Below are 23,715 nucleotides of genomic sequence, written 5' to 3'. Positions count from 1 at the left end.
AAAATATGAATAAAATAGATTTTATAAGATACATTTGTGATATATGCTAAGTGCATAAAAGTCCAACTATAGGGGAATTTCCAATTCATCATGCAGAATGTCCTTGCTGAACATGTGTGGATCAATCTGTTGATAGCATGTGAATATAGATGAGACTAGTAGCCCTCCCCTATCACTTGTTCGGTACAGCAGGGCCTGTGAAATTGATGGATGGCACCCTTGGCTAATCAGAGAGTGTGCCTCCCTCCTCACACTCCCTCCACACTAAAAGGACAAGCTTGAGTGGCCAGCAAGTGAGGCTGTCACTGAAAGGGTGGGAGATAAGATATGAAGGGTCCTGTAAAAGCCATGGGGAAGGAAGCTGAGTGTGTGAGTACACTATGCATTCATTACACTGTGCAGGACTCACCCAAACTGGCACTCCCTCCTGAACTGTTTCCATGCCTCTCCCACCCACACCTTGTCCCAGCCCTGAACATAAGACAAGTTTTTATAAAATCCAAACCCCCCGGGGATTTACCCCCCTATCCTGGCGCCCTAAAGCAGCTTCCGGAACTGCATATTGCTGGTGCTGGCCCTGGGGCTAATGACAGTGATGATTGAAAGTCCAGAGCCCAGTAACATAAGTAGCCAGAAGTCAGATAAATCACAGTATATTCCAAAAATAAAGCAGCAATAAAACCAGCAAGAATCCAGAGCTGAATGTGGAATGGCATTATCAGTGTTGGATCCTATCCCAACCTGCAACAGCAGAGGTTTACCAGGGGGCCTTGATGACAAGGGGAAACCTGTGTATACTGGGGGATCTGGATGGAGGGCAGATCCTGTGTAAGAAAGCCACCTGCCATGGCCGAACAGGGGTGAAGCACAGGTCACCGGAAACAGCGTGACTGGAACACAGGAATCAGCTGATCCACAAACAGGAAGCTGAACAAACAGGAAGTAAAGTTGGTTGCCAGGACTACAATTTTGGGGCACACCCCTTTGTCCTGTGTAACCATAGTGACACTGCACTGCTGATTGGGTTTTTTTTTTTTTTTTAAATGATTGCTGTAAATGCAATTATTTTTGACAGTTCTTGACTGTACAGGGCGGTGCTTGGCCCTGTACCATGTGATCACTGTAACCAACAGTGGCAGCTGGTGCATATGGGGCGCAGGGGTGCCGCCCCTCTATCCATGCGCCCGGCTACCTAATCTACATGCGGGGCGCCGGACGCATGGCCTTTAATGGGGCTTTTTTTTAGCCATGTGATTAGAGCCAGAGGCTCTCATAGGCTAAAAAAAAGGCAGTGCGCCCCGAGCCCACCCAGTTGTGTGACAATAGCGAATGAAAATTCGCTATTGTCAGACGGATCCTCCTCCTGGCCAATCAGGAAGTGGGTTCTGAGACCCGTTTTCTAAATGGCCGAAAGGAGAAGCCATGCCATTGGGCATGGAGGAGGAGGGAGGAGGAGACGCAGAAGACGGGGAAGAAGCCGCCACCGCTGTCGCCGTTTGTCTGCTGCGGTTGAGTGAGTGAGCTGGGGGGGGGGGTCCTGTACTGTACTGTCATGTCATGCTATGCTGTGGGTCCTGTACTGTAATGCTGTGTGTACTGTGTGCGGCCTGGTGTGGTCCGGGGGGGGGGGGTGTATGGTGCGGTCCATCTGCCGCCCCCCTGGCTCATGGAGCACCAGCCGGCACTGGTAACCAATCAGAGATCACAGTAGTTCTCAATGGCTGTAATGGCAGCCATTGTTTACTACTAGACATGGGATTGCTATAACTTGTCACAGCGATCACATGGTATCAGGGCGGAGCACAAACGTTAGGTATTTGGAACGGTAATCCACTGTGTCCGGTAGAACAACAGTCACAGAATTGCGCCACTGCATGCCCCCAGGGGCACATGATACCCATACCCAGAACAATGCCTGTCCCACCCAGCCATAAATGTACAGTGGCCAGGAGGAATGTGGTTAAAAAAAAAAGATATACTTTACACCAATTTAAAATGACTTATAATGTCGTGGAAACATTTCTCTCCCAATTTTCATGAACTTAATGCAAAGTTGAAAAACTTACCTGTGCTGATTTGCTGGGCAGCAATAAACACATGTAACCTTCAAGATAAACTGTGTTTACAGACGCCTCTCAAAAACAAATAGTACAAGCTGGACAACTGCAGCCCACGTATAAAATAAACACAGTTTAAGAAAGCCTAGGCTATACAAAATGTTCTCTTTGGAGCTGTCATTTCCCGTACCTAAGGAAATGAAATGTCACTTTCATAATCTTATGTGAATTCTGGCAATAGGTTTGTCAGTTTTTCAAAGGATTTCTGTAAATTTAAAATGTGTTCACAACTGCTATGATACTGTCATTGGCAATATGTGGGTCTTTTTTAGTAAAGTTTCAGTCCACTTTCACATAAAACTAATAAAATATACATTAACCCTAACAATGAACTTCTTATATTTGGGGTATACTGTATATACTATTAAATATATTTCTTCTATCTGATTCCTTATCATTGACATCTGAGGACTGGTAAACTGTTATATATTAAATGTTTGTTCTTGGGTTTAGATACACTTTTGTTTTTATTTCAGTGGAGAAGATATAATGATGGTGCATTTACTATAAAATTATACATAGAAACATAGAAACATAGAATGTGTCGGCAGATAAGAACCATTTGGCCCATCTAGTCTGCCCAATATATCTGAATCCTATGAATAGTCCCTGGCCCTATCTTATATGAAGGATAGCCTTATGCCTATCCCATGCATGCTTAAACTCCTTCACTGTATTTGCAGCTACCACTTCTGCAGGAAGGTTATTCCATGCATCCACTACTCTCTCAGTAAAGTAATACTTCCTCATATTACTTTTAAACCTTTGCCCCTCTAATTTAAAACTGTGTCCTCTTGTGGTAGTTTTTCTTCTTTTAAATATGCTCTCCTCCTTTACCGAGTTGATTCCCTTTATGTATTTAAAAGTTTCTATCATATCCCCTCTGTCTCTTCTTACTTTTCAATTTTTCAATACTTTTTCAATTTGCTTGGATCTAATGGAATAAAGTTGCTCAGTGATCTACTTTTCTCTCATTGCAGAAATTGTTGAGCACTCCAGATTCAAACGATGATACCAGTACAAAAGCTCCAATGCAGACTCATTTAGTGAAAGCAGGTCTACCATGCCATTCAGTGTTATGCAAAATAAAAATCCACATAGTAATACTAAGGGATATGTCAACCAAATAGAAGCAAAACAGAATAACATTCACAAAATCACGCAGCTTAAAAAAGAATTGTAGGTATGGATATTTTTAGTAGTTACCATGGTTACCATGGTCCAGCTTGGACCAAAAAAACTATGCATATACCATACCTGCCCAATGCCCCTGAAATATGTAAGTCAAGCCCGCAAATGTAAACAGTGTTCAAACCACATATGAGAGATATCCCCATGATCACTGGAGAGAGAGCAATAATTCTAGCACTAGACCTCCTCTCTAACTCTAAACAGGTAATCTGTCAATAAAATTTAAAGCATCACCTATGGAGATTTTTAAGTGGCGTAATTTTTCGCCATTCCACGAGTGTGTACAATTTTAAAGCATGACATGTTAGGTATCTATTTACTCGGTGTAACATCATCTTTCACGTTATACAAAAATAAATGGCCTACAATTACTGTTTTTTTTTTTCGTTTAATTTATTACATTTTTTTTTTTCCCCAAACAAATTGAGTTTGCAAGACTGCTACGCAAAGACAGTGTGACATAAAATAGTGCAATGACTTTTATTTTCTAGGGTCTCTGGTATAAAAAAATATATGTATATATATATATTGTTTGGGTGTTCTAAGTATTTTTCTTGCAAAAAAAATTTTTTTTTTCTTGTTAGCAACAAATGTCAGAAAAAGGCCTGGTCTTCAAGTGGTTAAATACTAAAAATTTGTCAGCTGAGCAACAAATGTCCCCAGGTATTATTAACTGATATTTTATACGGTTTCACAAACAAACTTTCTGTATGTTCAAGTGGTCCTCCAGATTTTGGCAAAATCATAAATAAATATTGTAAATAAAATCCGATAATCAAGCTAATAAATAAATGCAATTTAAGTAGCCTGAGTCTATATTCCTTGCATAATTGTGTAAATTATTTTTAATGATAATCATAATGATGATATGAACTAATATTTGCAAGGACATCCACCTAATCCAGGAATAAACAAAATATCTGTGTCATCAAATTTTAAACCTGTCTGTTAAGAGTTAATACTCTTAGTACGGTGCAAATGTTCAAATGTTGGCTGCAATGTGAGTGACTAATGTCCCTAAGGGTCATCGCCTGTGATCTCCTCCTCCCCTGCCCCTTCATTTGACCTTTGGACAATCCTTTGTCCCTGTCTGCAATGTTACCTGTGGTCAGAGGGTACACATATAACAGCAGCAACTTACAAGCTTGACTTCATTTGTGAACTACCAACCAAGCAGGTGCAAGGCATATTGGACCTGCAACATGTCACGAATATACCAGCAGGGGGCTCTCTTCATCCAGATTGTACTGCTCTTCTCCAGCACTTATTGCGTGAGTATGAACATTTTTCTATAAGAGGAACACATTTAGTAAATTAATATGATTGGGAAATTAGGAAATACGTTATTATTTTTTATTTATTTTTTTACCTTTCATAGGAAATACGTTATTATAAATTAGGTTAAGCCAAACATAAATATATAATTTTAGTACAATTTATTGCAAATATACGATATATATGAAAACAAGGACTGACTACATATAATATATTTAATGTATTTAAATGTAATTATTATTATTACTATTATTAATATTAAGATTCTTTTATCACTATTTCTGTTTCTTTTTTTTTACAGCAATACAATTTACAGCCAAACAGGGACAACTGTTGCATTTTAGATGAACGATTTGTAAGTATTCTTTATTTTGTCTTCCCTAAGAACTCTGTAGCTTGGAACAGTATTATCTTACAGATCTTTTTATTTGTAGGGGGAATACTGTCCAACTACATGCGGAGTCTCAGACTTCTTAAGCAGATATCAGTCAGAGGTTGATACAGAACTACAATACCTCGAAGGACTGTTAGGAAGAATTACTAATGACACCTCAGACACGACTGTAATTGTAGAGGACATCCGGATAATTGGGAGGAGGCCCCCAACGTCCCCACAAAGTAAGCATTAGTAAATATACAGTATGTTTGTACGCATACAAGAGTAAATTTGATTTTTCGCAGGAAATCGCTGAACGAATTAGGCGCATGTTTACATATGTCAACTTTTGTTTATCAGCTACTGACAACCCAACTCAGAAATCCAGAACTATGTTGGATGATATTTCAAGATATGAACAGACAGTTGTGCAGAATGAACAGAGCATACAGTGAGTGTTCCTGTGTTAATGATATCTTTGTATTTTGTAATTTTAATTTAATGATATTTTAGTATTCCGTATTTTATTTTCACCAATACAAAAGCAAACTCTTCAGTACTGAAGGATTCAGTAATTTAATGTTTTATATGGTCTAACAGTACACTTGTAAAATTAGCTTTCAAGAGAAATATACTTCATTTTCAGGTCAGAAAAATGTATTAGTAGTATAAATAAATGAGGGTAGAAATCAATCTGAAGGTTGCATAATTTCTTCTTTTTAAATCAGGAAAATGTTTATTGTAATAAACCGATATCATAACAGTCCAACAGAAAAGAAGGCAATACAATAAAAGTTGCAGCCATTTACATAGCCGAAAAAGTTAAGTACATAGACATTATCAAATGCAGGTGCCCGGGTCCACATCTTTCTATCAAGAACTATGCCAGCACTATACAATCATGACTCCATACCACCCAAAATATATCAGTCACAAATATTCATCTAATTTAAGTAACCATCATACCCTTATGGTCTGATCGGACACATAAACCATCTCTGGTATACCAGTTCCAGGGGGCTTAGGCCAGGGGTATCCAACCATAGTCCCCACAACTTTTCAAACTTGCCTGGGAAACTCCGTCTTGTAAAAATATGTTTTTCCAGGAGTAAAGCCGGACCCATAGAAGACACCCAGGACTTATGTGTAGAGGGGTCTGGGGACTTGCACATTATTAAAAGTAGCCTACGAGCATGGAAAAGGGTCCTTCTTAATGCTATTCTAGGATGTTCATCCTCAATGACATCCTCTAAATTTACAGGGATTCCCAAACTACGGCCCTGCAGCTGTTGCAGAACTACACATCCCATGAGGCATTGTAAAACTCTGACATTCACAGACATGACAAGCATGATGGGAATTGTAGTTCCTGATCAACTGGAGGGCCGTAGTTTGGGAATCCCGGCTCTAAAACATTCAGGAGACAGCATTTAGGGTCTAGTGGGATTTTTACCCTAAATACCAAGTAGGTTGAACATTTTTTCTTATACTATCAAACTAATACGGAGATACTAGTTTTTCCAATTCACTTCATTTTGGATCAGGTTTGGATCACTCTCATTCATTGGGTTGATTTATTAAAGGAGAAAAGAATGTTCACTTTACACTTTATGGTGAAGCTGTTTTTACTTTAAACCCAATTATATGCATGGGAGTTGAAAACTCAGGATTGTTGAAGTGGGCACAGATCTTTCTTATTTACTAAGCTAACTGAATATTTACTCTGCAAAGTGAATATCCTTTTATTCTTTCAGTAAATCAATCGGAATTTGACCCACTGGTAGTATTGAAGTCCTTAGAGCAAAGTGAACCAGAGCTTATCTTTAATGATGGGAATTTTCAACTTCCACAATTTAATACAAATAAAAGCATGATGATGCCTTTGTAACATCAAAATACAAGTTTTATATTTAATACGCTTGGCGGCATCCCCAAATGCGCTTTATCACTCTGGACAGAAATAAAATTTGGCACTAGATATTTCCCAGTCATAAAAACTAAATGAACATTATTGTACATGAATTAAAAAAAAGGCATATTTGAATTAACTGCATAAAAGCTGCAGGGAGCAATGGAATCGTAAATCTCAAATTTTTACTGAAATCTTAGTAGCAAAAGGTAGCTTATATAGTAAAACAACGGTGGTTTTTACTATATAGGTTATTTTTTGTTGCCAAGATCTCAGTAAAAATGTGAGGTTTTCTGTCTTTGGTGTGCTAGCATTGTATGGGCTTCATTGCTGCGTGTATCCCTGCTGGGCATAACTACTCTCTGTTTTCGTCCTGCTGGCCATTGTCATTGGACAAAAGTGGATGGGAAATCCACATTTGTCACCAGAAAAAAGGTGAAAATAAATATTTCAATCAGGACACCCATTTCCTTTAATTTCCTGTTGCATCTTTGAGACAGAAAATGAATGGAAATCTCCCCAACAGAGCAAAGTTTTCCAAAAAGATAAAGCTACAAGGGTTTTAGTATCTAAAAATTAAAAACGGTGGATTTATGTAAAAAGGCAATGCAGAAAAAAACAAATCAGATTCCACTTTACTATAGTCAGGTTGTTTAAAATGCCGCTAGAGGATTGAATTTTGTGCTGCCTTTAAAAAAAAAAAAAAACATTTTTTTACTGTAGTAAAATGTAACATTTAACCTAACTTTATATACATAAAGCAATTGGCTTGATGTAAATCATCAGTGTGTTTTATGTTTTTTTTTCTTTTTGTTATATATCTATATCTATAGATATATATATATATATACAGTATCTATCTATCTATCTATCTATCTATCTATCTATCTATCTATCTATCTATCTATCTATCTATCTATCTATCTATCTATCTATCTATCTATCTATCTATCTATCTATCTATATATTTATATATTTTTTTTTTGCATAGTGTAAAGTTTGTATTTGTTAATGTCTATATTTATTAAGCATTCAGCCTTTGCTTTCTGCTTTAGCCCCCGTTCAAACTTGTCATGTGATTTGACAGGTCCACATCGGCAATGAAACTGTTCAAATTGGTGCGACTCCGACTTTGCGCTGCTGCACCGATTTGAAGAAAAAAAGGTTCCTGCACTATTTTGTGTGATTTCAGGTGCGACTTGCATAGACATCTGTGCATGAAGTCACACAGATGTCAGCCAAGTCACACCTGGCCTGCGGCTTTGAAATCGTGCAACTTCAAGTGAAGTCACACAATTTCAAAGTCAGATTCAGTGTGAACGGGGGCTTGTAGTGCTACACATTAGGAATAAGTTATAAAAGAAGTAGAATAAAATAGCAAAATTAATGTTAGTGAATAAAATGATACAATGTTTACTTTAAATATTCAGTCATATTCATGCAAGTTTTTTTTACTACCGCGTGGTTGGGTGTTCAAAGTGAGCACATCTTCTCCCTATTCCCTTACTTTTACTTTGCAAAGTAAACATTCAATCTAATAAGAGAACAACCTCGACTCCTTTAGTAGCTCACCCTTGGTATCATCCAGTATCACCCCCCTAGTGTTACCCCCTAGTGTCTTCAATAGGACCTGTTTCACTAAATTTTTTATTTTTTTTTGCTACCACGTGGTTGGGTATTTAAGTGAGCACATCTTCTCCCTATTCACTTACTTTTACTTTGCAAAGTAAACATTCAATCTAATAAGAGAACAACCTCAACTCCTTTTGCACATCACCCCTAGAATCCCCCAGTATCATCCCCCTAGTGTCTTCAATAGGACCTGTTTCACTAATGCTGTATATTGGATTGCAGTTTCTTGTGAAAAACTCAGCTCCTGGGCCTATTGATCTGCATTATATTATTTAAATCAATTGAATAAAATTCTAATGCGTGAAACACAACATACATCAAATGAATACACACCAAGAAGACGCAATGTTACATACGGTGTGAACAAACCTTACAAATCATTTCTCATTCAGGATAGTGTACAGAAGCATCTCTTACGATACAATCCCTATGGATACGCTCAGACTGATGCAGCTTTTGCATCCATTAAACCTGTTGTAAATGAATATAGCAGAAATATGTCATGGTCACTATGAAGCTCCCTTGAAAAAAGAGAGAATATATATTAAGGACTTCATTGCTCTGTGCTACATGAAAATAAAAGGAAACTCTGTATACACTGTACGTAAAAGCGGTAAAGCTGATATCTTTTTTTATTTTGTAATAGATACCTGCAAGAATTACTAACTTCCAACACAGAAAAAATTGCCCTGCTAAAACAGAAGATTACAACCTTGGAAGTACAATGCCAGCAGCCATGCAGAGACAGCGTTCAAATCCAGGAAATCACAGGAAAAGGTATGTTTTCATTTTATAGACATGACATATGAGTAGCATATGAGCTTAGAATTTCCTCTACTTTTTTACTTTTTAATGCATCTTCACTTTATTTATGTATTATTTATTTCAGGTTCTTATATAGCGCTGTTAATTTACGCAGCACTTTACATATACATTACACATTCACATCAGTCCCTGCCCTCAAGGAGCTTACAATCTAAGGTCCCTAACTCACATTCATACATAGTAGGGCCAATTTTATACAGGATCAAATTAAACTACCAGCATGTCTTTGGAGTGTGGGAGGAAACCGGAGTACCCGGAGGAAACCCACGCCGGCACAGGGAGAACATGCAAACTCCAGGCAGGTAGTGTTGTGGTTGGGATTCGAACCAACAACCCTCTTGCTGCTAGGTGAAAGTGCTAACCACTACACCACTGTGCCACCCGGTCACTATGCTATGGTCAATATACTTAGGAAATCTTGAAACTCATGCTGGACATACACTAGCAGATTTTCAAACGAATATTCCTACAAACATTTGTGTGAAAATCATTATTTGTAGTTATTCAATGACTTGATGAATGATGTTTGAAAGTACAGTACTTACGTTTTATTTGATTTAATGTTCGATTTTGGAATGAATGTAATTTCCTAAATGAAAACCACATTCGCTGATACAAATGTGTTCCTTCAAAAGAAATGTTCCATCCTGCTCCTTCGACTACAGTCAAAAGAACTTTGATTTGACCCTACTAAAAATTGAAAAATCGAACAAACCCTAAACAAAAGTATTTGATTGACATGTAAAGAAAATGTACAACTTTTTATTTTGTTTAAAAGTTTCATTTGCATGTTAATTGGGTGGAGAAGAACCAGGAGTGGCAAAATATACGACGACTTGGTTCGAATCACTATCTACCAGGCTCCTACTACTATTGGGTGCCGTTTAGTCGATTTGGTAACCGTGTTGCACAGATACCTGTACTTTGTTGTCATTTGAAATTATGTGTATTTTATAAGGTTTTGAGTATTGCTTTGTTCACTTAGCCTCTTTTCCTTTTACATGTTTAATAAATATTTACCTTTTTATATATATCCTTTTTCTACTGCCTGATTCTCCCCTATATGTAGATGCCTCATTAAAACCCCATTGGGACCATTCTCCTATTTGTAAAATATAAGTAGAATGACCTTCAGTTTTAAAAAAAAATACAAAAAATGGGCAGTTTTGGGATTTTAGATGAGACACCGGCGAGCACTGCTCAGCGTCTCTATCCCTGTATATAACAAAATTGAAAAGCAATGGGGGATTAAAGAAGGTGTGTGAAAACCAGCCGGTCCCTTGTTTGGTATACTTACCCACCAGTCTGCTAGCAAACTAAATAAACCTGTCTAACAAATTGGGTTAAAAACAGGGGTTTATTTAACACACATTTTCAAACGCATGTATAAGCTGCAAGGCCAACAACAAGGCCCTGTGTATCTTGCAGTCCTAACACTTCCTAACACTACTCAACCTGAGTGTCTGAGTGTCTCCACAAGGGAAGTACATGAATGCTGATGGATGGATGGGAAACAGATGGGCTTGGAGATCAAACCAAACTAGGGACCGGCTGGTTTCCACACACCTTCTTTAATCCCCCTTGCTTTTCAATTTTGACCTTCAGTTTTAGGCTCCATGCACACTAGTGTTTTTTTAAGCTCCTAGAAGCTGTTTTTAGCATTTTTTTTTCTGCTCTTAGTGCCGGTTCACATATATGCAATGCAGGAACTCTGCGAATCCACTGCGGGTTCCCACATGGCATTCAAATCGCAGGCAGTTCACACTGCCATATGTGAATCGTTGGGGGTCTCAATACAAAGTTAGTGACACCCCCAGATCAGTTCGCATATCGCAGTGCGAACTGGCAGTTCTGACATAAATCGGATCGCATTGGTGTGAACCACCATCCGATCCGATTCTGCTGCGGACCCAAAAGAGGGTCCGAATCCGATGTGAATTCAGGCATACAATCTGTATGGCTGAATTTGCATCGCACAGACATCACATGTGATTTTTAGAGCAGTGCAGTGCAATGTCTGCTGCTAGAAGCTGGCACAAAAATGTTAGCATCAGCATTTTTCATCCAGCATTTTATTCTAGCTTTTTTTGAGCTTATAAAAAACGCTAGTGTGCATGGAGCTTTAATCCTAGAGGATGAGATAAGATAATGGGTGAATGCAGTGTATTATGGCTACTGTTTCAGCAATTTCCCAAGCTAGAGGGTTTTATTGATGAAGAAATGTCCTTGTTTCCTAGATTGCCAAGATGTTGCAAACAAAGGAGCGCGTACCAGTGGACTTTACTACATTAAGCCGCTTAAAGCCAAACAACAATTCCTGGTTTATTGTGAAATTGATTTATCTGGCTTAGGATGGACTGTTATACAAAGGGTGCGTGAAAGCATACTGTAGATTTTGTGAAGTAAAAAGGTTTTCCTCTTTCAACAAGTCCATTGAACACCTTTTAGCTTGGAAGCAATGTATCATTGATCATATCACTTGAACCCCCAGTGTTCTTTTTATATTGCTCTATTTTTGGGGTCAATTTGAGTTGATGTCTTTCGAAATTAAAATGCTAATACACTACTTTTTTGAGAAATCCATTAAAATGGTCTATCAAGGTGTTTAAGTGAACCTGGTAACTGTCTGCTGTGGACTTATGAACACATATTAAAGAACAGATGGATATGCTCATATTATTTTTCACAATGAGCTTAGAATATGTAACCCTGTCACGTTTCATAACAAACCTTTTTTCTTCTTTCCCTAGAGGCTTGATGGTAGTGTGGACTTCAACAAGAACTGGAACCAGTACAAAGAAGGATTTGGATACTTGTCTCCAACAGACACAACTGAGTTTTGGTTAGGAAATGAGAAGACACATCTTCTAAGTACACAGAGTACAATTCCATATGTTCTCCGGATAGAGCTGGAAGACTGGAATGGTCAGACGAGGTAAGCTTAGCTGACAACATATTTGTCTGGGGTTTAAATACAGATAAAAGAATCAAGAGTGGAAAAAGAATCCGCGCTTAGGATAATATCGAAGGGAGGGGGTAGAAAAAAGCGATTGGCTGCAGCCCACTTCAGAATATAACCCACTAGAGATTATATTAGATATATAGAGGAAAAAAGAAGAAGTGCTTGGCGCTGCCAATATATGCGTTTAGAAGTGTGGAAGGTAGAAACTAGTATAGACAACACAGATGTCACAAATATTATAAATATTATGCACGTTTGAAAAAATGGATGTTAGATAAATAAGTGAGGTATTAAGTGAGGTAAAAACAGGAATAAAGTGTAAGAGCATAAAACCTAAAACCCAATATTTAAATGTATAAAAGTAAATAGGTATGCAAAAAATGAATAAATAGAGGGTGACATATACATCCACAATATACTCTAGTAAAAGATATATATATATATATATAGTGCCCTTCAAGTGAGGGTGAAGTGGTGGTGTTAAAACAATAAATAAATATATAAATTCAAAAATGGTATTATAGTGCAGTGAATATTTGGTGATATGTAACACAGGTGTATAAGTGATAATAAAAAGGTAGAGTAGAAAAAATTAGTAAATATAAATTATTTTACAGTGACTTGAGTGACCAGAAAGTGACGTGTGCAAAAAAGGAAGAGAAACCTCAATCCCAAGCCTGGGAAGAGAGAGTGCCCAATATGGTTCCCCAAAATGACAATGGGGTGGGCCACAAATGGAGGAAAATAAATCCAAAAAATTAATAGTAAAAAATGCTGAAAAAAATATAAAATGGTGGCTAAGTGATTGTTACACAAAATATCTCAAAATCAATAGTGTGCTAGTGAAAAAATGCGCAAAGAAAGTGGTCAAAAATGCATAAGAAAAAACATCCACTGAGTCCTTAAAAAGCGCATAGAGGTATAACAGTCCAAAATGGTGATGAGGTGCCAAAATCACAGGTGCGACCGGTTGGATGATTCTTAGAGTGAAGACTATGGTGCTCCCCTATTCAATGGGTCCGGTGCTCCCCTTTCTAGTAAATACCGAGCTTACCAGAAAGTACTACCCCTACAGGGGTAGAGCGCAGGTCGATATTTGTAGGGATCGCTCCCAAAGCAGAGGGGTCCGGTCACCTGGTCCACTTCTAATATTCCAATTGCCCGAGTCACAACTAGTTGGCGTGTTAGTAGGGGTGTTCCAACATTAATGCTCCAACCAAGCCATTCCAGGACATGTATATAAATAAAGAAAGATGCCTCCAAATGGTGAAATACCGCTAGACTTTTATTAAAAACATCCAAGATAAAAGCAGGTACTCACATAAAAACAATGCTAACGATCCCTTAGGACTTAGGAGCCGCAAGGTCCTCTCTGGCGGTGGGGTGATGAACGGTAAGCGTTCTCCCGACCGGAGCTGTGTCCCAAGCCGATCAATACAATGCAAGCGGAAGTGATGCGGTGCGCACTCTACATGTTTCGTCGTATGACGTCATCAGGAGTAGCCACTCCTATACTAGTATACTATACTATACTCTATACTAGTTTCTACCTTCCACACTTCTAAACGCATATATTGGCAGCGCCAAGCACTTCTTCTTTTTTCCTCTAAATACAGATAAAAGCCATTAAAAAAATTGTTATACGAAATATATATCTCTATAAATGGCAGTAGCCCATACTGACCAATGAGAATACAGCTTTGGAGTTGATGTCTTTGAAATGAGAATGTAAATACACTACTTTTTTGAGAAATCCATTAAAATGGTCTATCAAGGTGTTTAATCTAGGAAAGATAAGACTATAATTTTTCTTTTTGTATGGAAATAAAACTATCACCATATTAGTCATCTGTAAGAAGGCATATAGTGGGAATTATGTGATTAACTAAAATCAATGATTTATTTTGACCTTATAATGGCATAAAATATACATCTACAGGAATGAAAACATACTGATATAAAAACTATCTTTCATTTGTCTATCTAGCACAGCCGATTATGCCATGTTCAAGCTGGGTGCTGAGAAGGACAATTACAGGCTGACTTATGCTTACTTCATTGGTGGTGAGGCCGGAGATGCCTTCGATGGACATGATTTTGGAGATGACCCCAGTGACAAGTTCTTTACCTCTCACAATGGCATGCAGTTCAGTACATACGACAAAGATAATGATAAATTTGAAGGAAACTGTGCTGAACAAGATGGCTCTGGTTGGTGGATGAACAGATGCCATGCTGGCCATCTCAACGGCAAATATTATCAAGGTAAAGATAACTTTAAAAACAATTGTTCTGGATAGGTTTGTTCACTGTTTAGCTTCTTATGTCTGTCTCCCTGACAAAGGTAAAAATTCTGCCCTAAATTAGTGCCAGTAGAACTAATTGGAGGCAGTTAGAACCACCTTTGGCCCCTTAAACATGCATTGACAGAATATGAAGGCTGCTATTACTGACCTTTCCTTTCATGCTTTCTAAATTACTTACCTGAAGTAAGTATGCAGATCAGGAGTTCTAAATTCACTCTGACATTATAAAGTATTGAAGTTAGGGACAGCCAAACAACAAGTATTTTTAGAAGAAGGTCATCATTGAAGGTCATCATTGATAGGCCCCATATTTCTGTCAGTACAGGTTTTCCTAAAGTGGTTCTAAAGGCATTCTATGCATTAAGGTAAAAAACCTTCTAGGTGCAGTCCCCCCTTATACATACCTGAGCCCCATTTAATCCAGAGATGTACATGAGAGCAGCAGATTTCCAGGGTCTATCTCTCTTCACTGGCTCACACAGCAGCGAAAGCCATTGGCTCCTGCTTCCATCAATCACAGCACAGAGTGGGGCCGAACTGCACTCTGTGTGTGAATGAAAAATGTCCGTTCACAGGAGTGTGGCTCGGGAGTAAGCCTGCTTGAGTTCCCCCATAGCAAGAGGCTGGCTATGGGGGCACTCTGCAGGGGGGAGGAGTCAGGACTGCCGGCAGGGAACCCAAAATAAAAAGAGGCAAACCCATTGCACAGAGCAGGTAAGTATACCATGTTTGTTATTATTTTTTTTTTTTAATTCCAACCTTTAGATTAACTTTAAATGTATACCTGCACTTTTGTTGTAGTTATGCCTATTTTTTATTAACACCCCACCCTAAGCATCCCTCTTCAGTATTTTTATTCTCACTTGTTCTTGATCCTGTGAGATGTGCACAGCTGCTCCCCATACATGCACTGTACACTCCAGTTTAATCCTATGGAGGCCCTGGAATAAAAACATTTATTCCACACTAACAAGGATTGAGTGAAAGTGCAGATTGCATTAGTAGGCCTGGCCTGGCAAAGATTTTTGACAAGCAGCTGTGCGGCATTGAAAAAAGAACACAGATGATATTTTGTTGGACTGGTGCAGTTAGACTTTAAACACTGGGGATCCTGAAGGTCCATTGTCCTAGTGATACCATGGCTTGGTAAAGAGCCATTGAAGATCTGTGTGTGTTATGAAATATGGTTCCCATCTGGAACCCTATACGTTTTACAAAGTCAACTATTAAAGTGGAAATAAAATATATTGGTAAATGTTTGTAATTTAGCCATTTTGTTGTCCAGTAGATATATTGATCCAGATTATGTATAATATTACTTGTTTACACTGTTCAGTCTTAGGGGCTGTATATTATAAAAAATTTTCCATAACTGTGTTTATATGGTGTTCCTTTATAGGTGGTGCTTACACCGAAGCTGACGCTAAACCTACTGGCTATGACAATGGTATCATTTGGGTAACATGGCGAACCCGCTGGTATTCAATGAAGAAAACCTCAATGAAAATAATTCCTTTTAACCGATATGGAACAGATGGTGGACAGCAGTTTGTATCTAAAGGATCTAAGGTCGGGTCTGAAGGCCGAGGAGATATATAAGATTGTATAACACTGACATTTACAACACCCCACCTTGACCATGTATCTACAGTCTATATGATTCTCCAGACTTCATGTTTTGCAGTTAACTATGTTTACAATAAAAAACCCAAAGTATGTGAAGATATGCTTCATTTTGACACGACTGTGTGGATTAAGTCATGGAAAATTCAGACAAGTTTAATGTAAAATTTTGTATGTTTGTGTTTGAGAAAAAAACACTAAGATAAATCTATACACATTGGCATTTATTTAAAAATGTATTTCCCTTCAAGCATTTTAGAAACTATGTCAATAAATACAGTACACACTCTTTATTTACAAGACCTGAACATATTATTTGAATTGTTTAAATAAAGTTTCTCTACCTAAATATAGTCCAAGATGGACATCTGGCTGGCAGATGTTACACAACATACTTTTTCCCAATGACATTTATCTAATATTTAACAATTAAAATGTACACTCTAATGACAACATATGGCCATATTGTAACTGAATTCTCCATCATATCCGTCCGACAGCAAATTAGGGAAAAGGGGAGATTTACAAAGGGTTACACTGATCATTTTTGTCATTCCTGTGTTTTTTGTTTTTTGGGGGGGGGGGGGGGTTTAGGAAACTACAGAGTTTCTCTTATATTTGTGGAATTTCTCATAGCTATTAGGTGATACATGTACAGACGATTAGGCAATTTCTACATAATTTGCATGGATGATTCCTGTTTAACATGGTAAATTTCCCCCACTAAAGCCTAGTACACGCCACTAGCTTTTTTTTTTTTTGTTCTACCCAAAAACTAACAGCTCTGGTCGCCCCCCCCCCCCCCCCCGGCCAGAACACTCCAGTCAGCACTCTCAGCCATTGGCTGAGAACACTGATCGGTAACCGGTTGGCTGCTGGTTTTCCAGCATGCTCATCCGACAGAAGCCGGAACCAGCTGCCATAAACATAGGCCGAATGTTGGCCAGTTTTTATTGACCCGACCCATGTCACATGACATCCAGCCCATGTGTACTAGGCTTTACTGGGTGGAGATGCTATTTTCTACACAAACTATTAGCACGTCAAGACTAAAACAGTTGAAGCTGCCAAGCAATACTTTTATACTGACTATTATGACAGGGAGGGCTATTTTACATCTAATATGCAGATAGGTGCCTTATGCATGGCAGGAAAACATTATTTTGGTATATAACAGCACTTAGTTGGTAATGACTATATATTCAACACTTGGTAATTAAGGTTTGATCATACAATGATATAATGAGGTACTACATGCAGGATGTTTTGACAAACTGTAGTATAGTTAAAAAAAAAACTTGACATTTTATGTGGCTACCTAAAGCTCAAACCTTTCCTTATAAGTGTAAAGTCAACATTTTTTTTAAGAGATCTGTCTGACTGTAAATCTGAAAAAGTCCGTTTTGAAAACCATGTTCCCGCTCTATTTTCTTAAGCATGTGCGCATGCTGCTTCATTTAATTATATTTAACCCTTATCTTTAGCCAGTTTTTTTAATTTTTGGATAGGGTAGGGAAGGGTAAAACTTCTGATAGTTTTTTTTTTTCTATCTGTATACCATTGGGGAAAATTACCTTTGCTTCCTGTCCCAGAGACACAACAGGACATTAGAATAGTAGAGGTGAATTTTGCCTGTTTGGCTCGATTGAAAGATTTTCCCTTCACTTCTTGTTTTTAGAACAAATCTTACATTTTGGATTTAACTTCTCTTTCTCGGTGACAATGGTCACTGGTACAACTAGAGAAGTAAACCATACCTTTGGGAACACATTATATTGCATTAATGCATCACTGCTACCAGTTATGATACTTTATAAGATTTAGGAATAAAGCACAAACATTCATTTGGAAGTTAAAGGTAACTATAAAATAACTGTGTAATGTATTATTGGTAAATTTTACTTCAACTGCTTAATGTTACGTACTAAGTTTATGTGTTCCCAGAGTGGGTTTTTTGTTCTTTTCATGGTATGGTGTATTAATTATTATTTTCTCTCATTGTAGGGCGGAGACATATAAACTGACACATTTAAATAAAAGTACGAGATTTGTGGGATGCGGAACATGCCAGATTTTTGCAGTCTGTAAACTTGCACTATGTCAAATAGGAAAACAAAACACATTAAATAACATATTAAACTCAAAATACAGTCTCAATATTTTATTCAAAAGAAAACAATTTGTGTTTTGCTATTTAGCCTTCCTCTATCCTTTTTAGAGCTTTTACCCACAAGTTTATTTTGCACATAGACCAAAAGTCAACTACAAGTCATCTTCTGAAATGATCTGCCTTGGGTTGCCTTATATAAACCTATGTGGAGCATGGCAATTCCTGAACTAAGAAAGGTTTTTGTGGTATAAAGTGTACCCTTAAGGGCCATATCTTTTGATCATTACCTTAACTACTTAATCTAGAGTGGGGTTTTTAAAGGGGCCAAATGTGAGTCAAAGACCATATATTAAAACCACACAGATATACAGACCTTTATTACACATATATAAGGAGGAATAAAAGACAGGCCATTGCCATTTCATACTTTTAATTTGTAAAAAAACATATCATACATTTAAAGCTTGCCTCACACCCAACACTACTGTTTTTTTTTCCATAAACAATTTTTATTGAGATAACAAGAGAACAGAACATTACAGGGATGTATGGCACAGCATTTACATAGAACAGTAACAGAGAAAATGAATATTATCAAACATGCTGGATTCATGTAAAGTTATCTCTTTGTTTTTTCATATAACAATTATTTCATCCGCCTCGTAGGCGAGATGAAGGGGATACTGGAGCTCAGTAGTATATGTTGGGCACGAGGCTGGGGCGGCATGAAGGGAGGTGGGAGCACAAAAAAAAATAAAAAATTGTCCAAGCGCATCCAGTATCCAGGAAAAAGCCTCTGGACCACTATGCGAGACCGAGTAGTATATGGGATAAAGTGCAAAGAAAAGAGAGAGAGAAAGGAGAGAGATTAGGATAGGGGGGAAGGGAGAGGAGGGGAAGGGTGGGAGGTAGGAAATGAGAGGGTGAGAAACAAAAAAAAAACAGGTATGTTATATTCCTGCCCCCCCCCCCCAAGGGGGACCTCATTCACAATCGGCCGGCAGTATTGGACAAGCGTTTAATCTCTAAGCTGTGATAAGTATCAATATCCAACCATATGAAAGGATGATGGAAAAGGAATTATGCGGAAAGCGTATTATAAAGCGCAGAGGCCTTAAAGTGGTTCCAGCAAAGCCAAGTGTATGTGAACTTCGTTATTTTGTCTTGAGAGATATGGATCAACTCATCCATTTCCTCCATTTTATTAATTTTGCTAAACCACTCCTTAATGGAGTGGATCGGAATGTGGAGTGTGGTCTGACCGCGTTGATCAAGTGCATGGCTAGGGATCCCTTATATTGTTTTTTCAGGATAGCAGTATGATACAATAAGTATTGTTCTGGTGTGAAATCAGGTGAGAAGGCCTTAACCTTTTTCAGGATATCATGGATCGCTATACAGAAAGGACAGATCTTGTTACATTCCCACCAAATGTGCAGCAAGGAGCTCACCTCAGAGTTATATCGCCAACACACATTGGGAACTGACGCAGCAAACTTATGTAGTAAAGCGGGGGTTCTGTACCAACATAACCTAATTTTATACCCATTTTCCTGAGTAGCAACATTCATGGAGCCTTGGTGAAGGTATTCATTAACAACATCCTACTCCTTATCCGTAAGCGTGCATCAGAGATCTTTTTCCCAAGCCAGTCATGCCCTGTCCAAGGTAGTAGGTAATGTGTCTACTAAGAGAAGTTAGATGGTGGAGATCAAGTGTTATTGAGGAGATTGGGTGGAGCATAATTTTTCGAATAGTGTCAGAGATTTGCTACCTATGTGGGTTTTAGTTGAGTGTGATAGAAAGTGGCGTATTTGTAAGTAGGCCCAGAACGGGAAGGATCCCGAATTAGATAAGGCTATGAGTTGGTCATAGGTATGGAGCTTACCCTTGGTATAGAACTGAACTGCCAGGACATCCCTGTGTGGCCAATCCTGTACCAAGAACAATTTTGCAAGACCTGGGGGGAACTCCGCCAACACTACTGTTTATGGATGTGCTTATAACCTCTACCAATATACTTTGCATCACATAATAAAATAACTATTGTTCCTTAACAAGCCCAGTTCATATGTGGTATGCAGAGTTAGTGGCTGTATACATATATTGAAAAATTGAAACCTGCGCCTTTATAGCAGCGAACTCTGAACACCTGGAATGCTGGAACAAATAATATAAAACAAGAGTCGCGCTAAATGTGCAGAACTGTGAACTCATATAGAGAACTAAAGTCCATAAACCATGCGTAACACCAAAGGCTAAGACAGAGGGATAAGACCATCAATACAGTTCCAAAGAGATAACAAGTAGATGAAATGAAGTTCATATGGTCGTCCACCCAGGTGTATGTATATAAACACAGACAATCAGTGAAACCTCCACCACATGAAGCCACTTACCAGAGGAAGGAAGGGTTAAAGCAGTAAGTAGTTATGGGACTACTACCACCCATATCCTGCAAGGCAGCTCCTAGAAAGTCCACCCGAACTTGTTCAAAAGAAGCGAACCATCTGGGATGAATTCCAAATCCACTGGAATGGACTGGATCCACTTTTAGCAAAGTATGCATATAATACAAAACGGAAAAAAGCCCATAGCGTGATAACGTTTAAAACATTTAATGAAAGCTAAAAGACATGCACTCACCCTGAGGTGAACATAATACAGCAAAAGTGTAAATAGATGACACCAAGGCACAGGGCGGGCAACTCCGGTATTCGGGCGTGATAAGGAGTGTAGACTCAGCACCTCCCGAAGCTTTTCCTCCACCGACGTTGTCAAGGGGGTATGGAAAACACTCATCACGCCAATCAATATAAAGTAAATCTAGGAGGAAATGATATGGAACAGCTGGTACTTCCTGTCGTGACCACTCGGCAGGAAGTGATGTCAGCGTCACATGCCCAGGATTCGGCCAATGCAAAAGGCCAAGGAGCTGGGTCACTTCCTGTCGTGACCACTCGGCAGGAAGTGATGTCAGCGTCACATGCCCAGGATTCGGCCAATGCAAAAGGCCAAGGAGCTGGGTCACTTCCTGTCATGACCACTCGGCAGGAAGTGATGTCAGCGTCACATGCCCAGGCTTCACATGCCCTGAATAACTAAAAGAGACCAAACGGCCTAATTCAGCAAATATAAAACAAAGATTAATAATAACACACCCGATAAACAGAATTGCCGCTGTGATTTGGTGTCCTCTGCACAATAATAAAAGAAATAAAATGTACAGGATCACATAAAACTTATATAAAACATTCACAATGACACAGTAATATAAAATTAAAAAATATATGTAACCCACACAGGGTCACTCCTAAAAGGAAAAAAGGAAAAGGGAGAAACTAGCACAGGCAAGTCAGCAGAAAGAAATTAATTTTTAAATATAAACTTTGAATTGAAGGGCTCATGAGACCGAGAATATAGTAAACAAATAGGGGACAATATGAACACTGACCCAATCAGCTATTGTTGATAAAGGCGTTCACGTCCCACTCTATATTGAGACCAAAGGGCCGATAGGCCTTAAGTAAATAAATCCACTTGGTCTCAAGTCTCGAGACCTCTCTTCTAACGTGGCAGCCTCTCCAGTGGGGTTGTAACACATCTATGACCATAAATGAGGTTCCTCCAGGGTCCCTGGCATGTTTATGGTCAAAATGCTTGGACAAAGAATGTTTAGGAAACCCTCTTCTAATGTTCCCTACATGTTCATTCATGCGCACCTGAAAAGGGCGAATGGTGCGGCCCACATAATGGAAACCGCAAGAACATGTGATAAGGTACACCACGTTTTTTGTGCTACAAGTGGCAAAATGTTCGATGTCATAAGATTTGCCCGTAACATTTGAAGAAAAGCTGGTATATTTTCTACCCTTTAGGCTATTCAGTTTACAGACTGCACAGCGTCTGCAAGGGTAGTATCCCTTCATTTGAAAAAAGGGGATAGGTTTACGGGGAGGGTCCACAATATTAGGAGCAATAGAAAGCCTCAATGGGGGCAAGCCCTTGTATGTGATGGCAGGGATTTCAGGCAAATGCGGACCCAAAACCCTATCACTCCTAAGGACATCCCAATGTTTTCTCAGGAGTTTCTTCACCAAAAAATGCTGAGACGAAAAGTTGGTGAAAAAGGTAAACTTAGGAGGAGCCCTAGGCTTTCTAGAGGGGTCTTCAGGGATCACAGGTTTGGAGGAAGGATTCAAAATATGTTCACGATCCAAAGAACCTACTTCAGCGGCAATGGTATCCAATTCCTCCAAACTGTAACCTCTAGAAGAAAATCGTGATTTCAATAATTCCACCTCACTCCAGTAATCATCCAATTTGGTACAATTTCTCCTGATGCGCCTAAATTGGCTCTTAGGCACCCCCTTGAGCCAAGGGCGATGATGACAGCTGTCCAAATCAATATAGCCGTTACGATCGGTCTCCTTGAAGTGGGTGGAAGTGATCAGATTACTTCCCTCCACTCTAATACGTAAGTCCAAAAAACTGATCCCCATCTCGCTGGACTCATATTTTAGTTCTATACCCTTATTGTTGGAATTAAGGGTACATATGAAGGAATCCAAAGAGGAAAGGTCGCCCTTCCATAGGAGGATGACGTCGTCTATATAACGCCTCCATAGGAGGAGCTCGGGAAAACTTCCCGAATAGACGACGTCATCCTCCCATTTGGCCATGAAAAGGTTGGCCATGGAGGGCGCAAATTTGGCCCCCATGGCCACACCCCTCTGTTGGAGGTAATACTGGCCCCCATACCAGCAATAATTGTGTTTCATGGCAAAATTTAACAAACATAAAATGAAATCCTGCTGTATCCCTGGTAAAAAAGAATCCCTAGATAAATAGTGGCTAACGGCTTCCATACCGTCCGAGTGGGAAATGATAGTATACAGGGATGTCACATCGGCAGTGACCAAAAGACATCCCTGTTCCCATACCACCTCCTTCAGAATGTTAATTACTTGTGTTGTGTCCTTCAGATATGAGGGCATATTGGACACAAGTGGTTGAAGGAAAAATCCACATATTTCCCCACACGGGAAGTCACGGAGTCCAGGCCACTGATTATAGGCCTACCAGGAGGCTGGACTGGATTCTTATGAATCTTGGGTAAAATGTACATGATTGGTATCCTGGGAGCCACAGGGACCAAAAATGCCTTCTCCTTTTTATTTAAAATACCCCTCTTAAAGCCGTCCTCCACCAATGTTACCAAGGTGGATTTAAACTTCCGTGTGGGATTTCCTCATAAGGGAGTGTAGGTGGCGGTATCAGAGAGGATGTTCACCATTTCACTGTGGTAAGCATCCTTACCCATAACCACTATCCCACCACCCTTATCGGCGGGACGTACAACTATATCACGCCTATTTTTCAGAGAATC

General features: G+C 39.0%; 1 protein-coding gene across 2 annotated transcripts; it reads left to right on the top strand.

Annotated features, from left to right (window-relative positions):
• The first annotated feature begins 4,422 nt into the window (after positions 1-4,422).
• Positions 4,423-18,362, top strand: FGG (fibrinogen gamma chain). Of its 2 annotated transcripts, XM_082244172.1 has the most exons (10): positions 4,423-4,579; positions 4,885-4,938; positions 5,018-5,201; positions 5,320-5,410; positions 9,147-9,277; positions 11,563-11,696; positions 12,076-12,260; positions 14,275-14,552; positions 15,993-16,162; positions 18,221-18,362. In XM_082244172.1, exons 1-10 carry the CDS (start codon positions 4,511-4,513, stop codon positions 18,233-18,235), a joined length of 1,311 nt encoding a protein of 436 aa, XP_082100298.1. In that variant the 5' UTR covers positions 4,423-4,510; the 3' UTR covers positions 18,236-18,362. The 2 variants fall into 2 exon arrangements, with proteins under 2 accessions (XP_082100298.1, XP_082100297.1); XM_082244171.1 differs by lacking the exon at positions 18,221-18,362 and having other exon boundaries at positions 15,993-16,315.
• Positions 18,363-23,715: the final 5,353 nt, after the last annotated feature.

Source organism: Pelophylax lessonae, assembly GCF_965119305.1.
Source record: "Pelophylax lessonae genome assembly, chromosome: 1".
NCBI lineage: Eukaryota > Metazoa > Chordata > Amphibia > Anura > Ranidae > Pelophylax > Pelophylax lessonae.
Note: the sequence above shows the minus strand (reverse complement) of the source record. Positions and strands in the feature narration are given on the sequence as shown.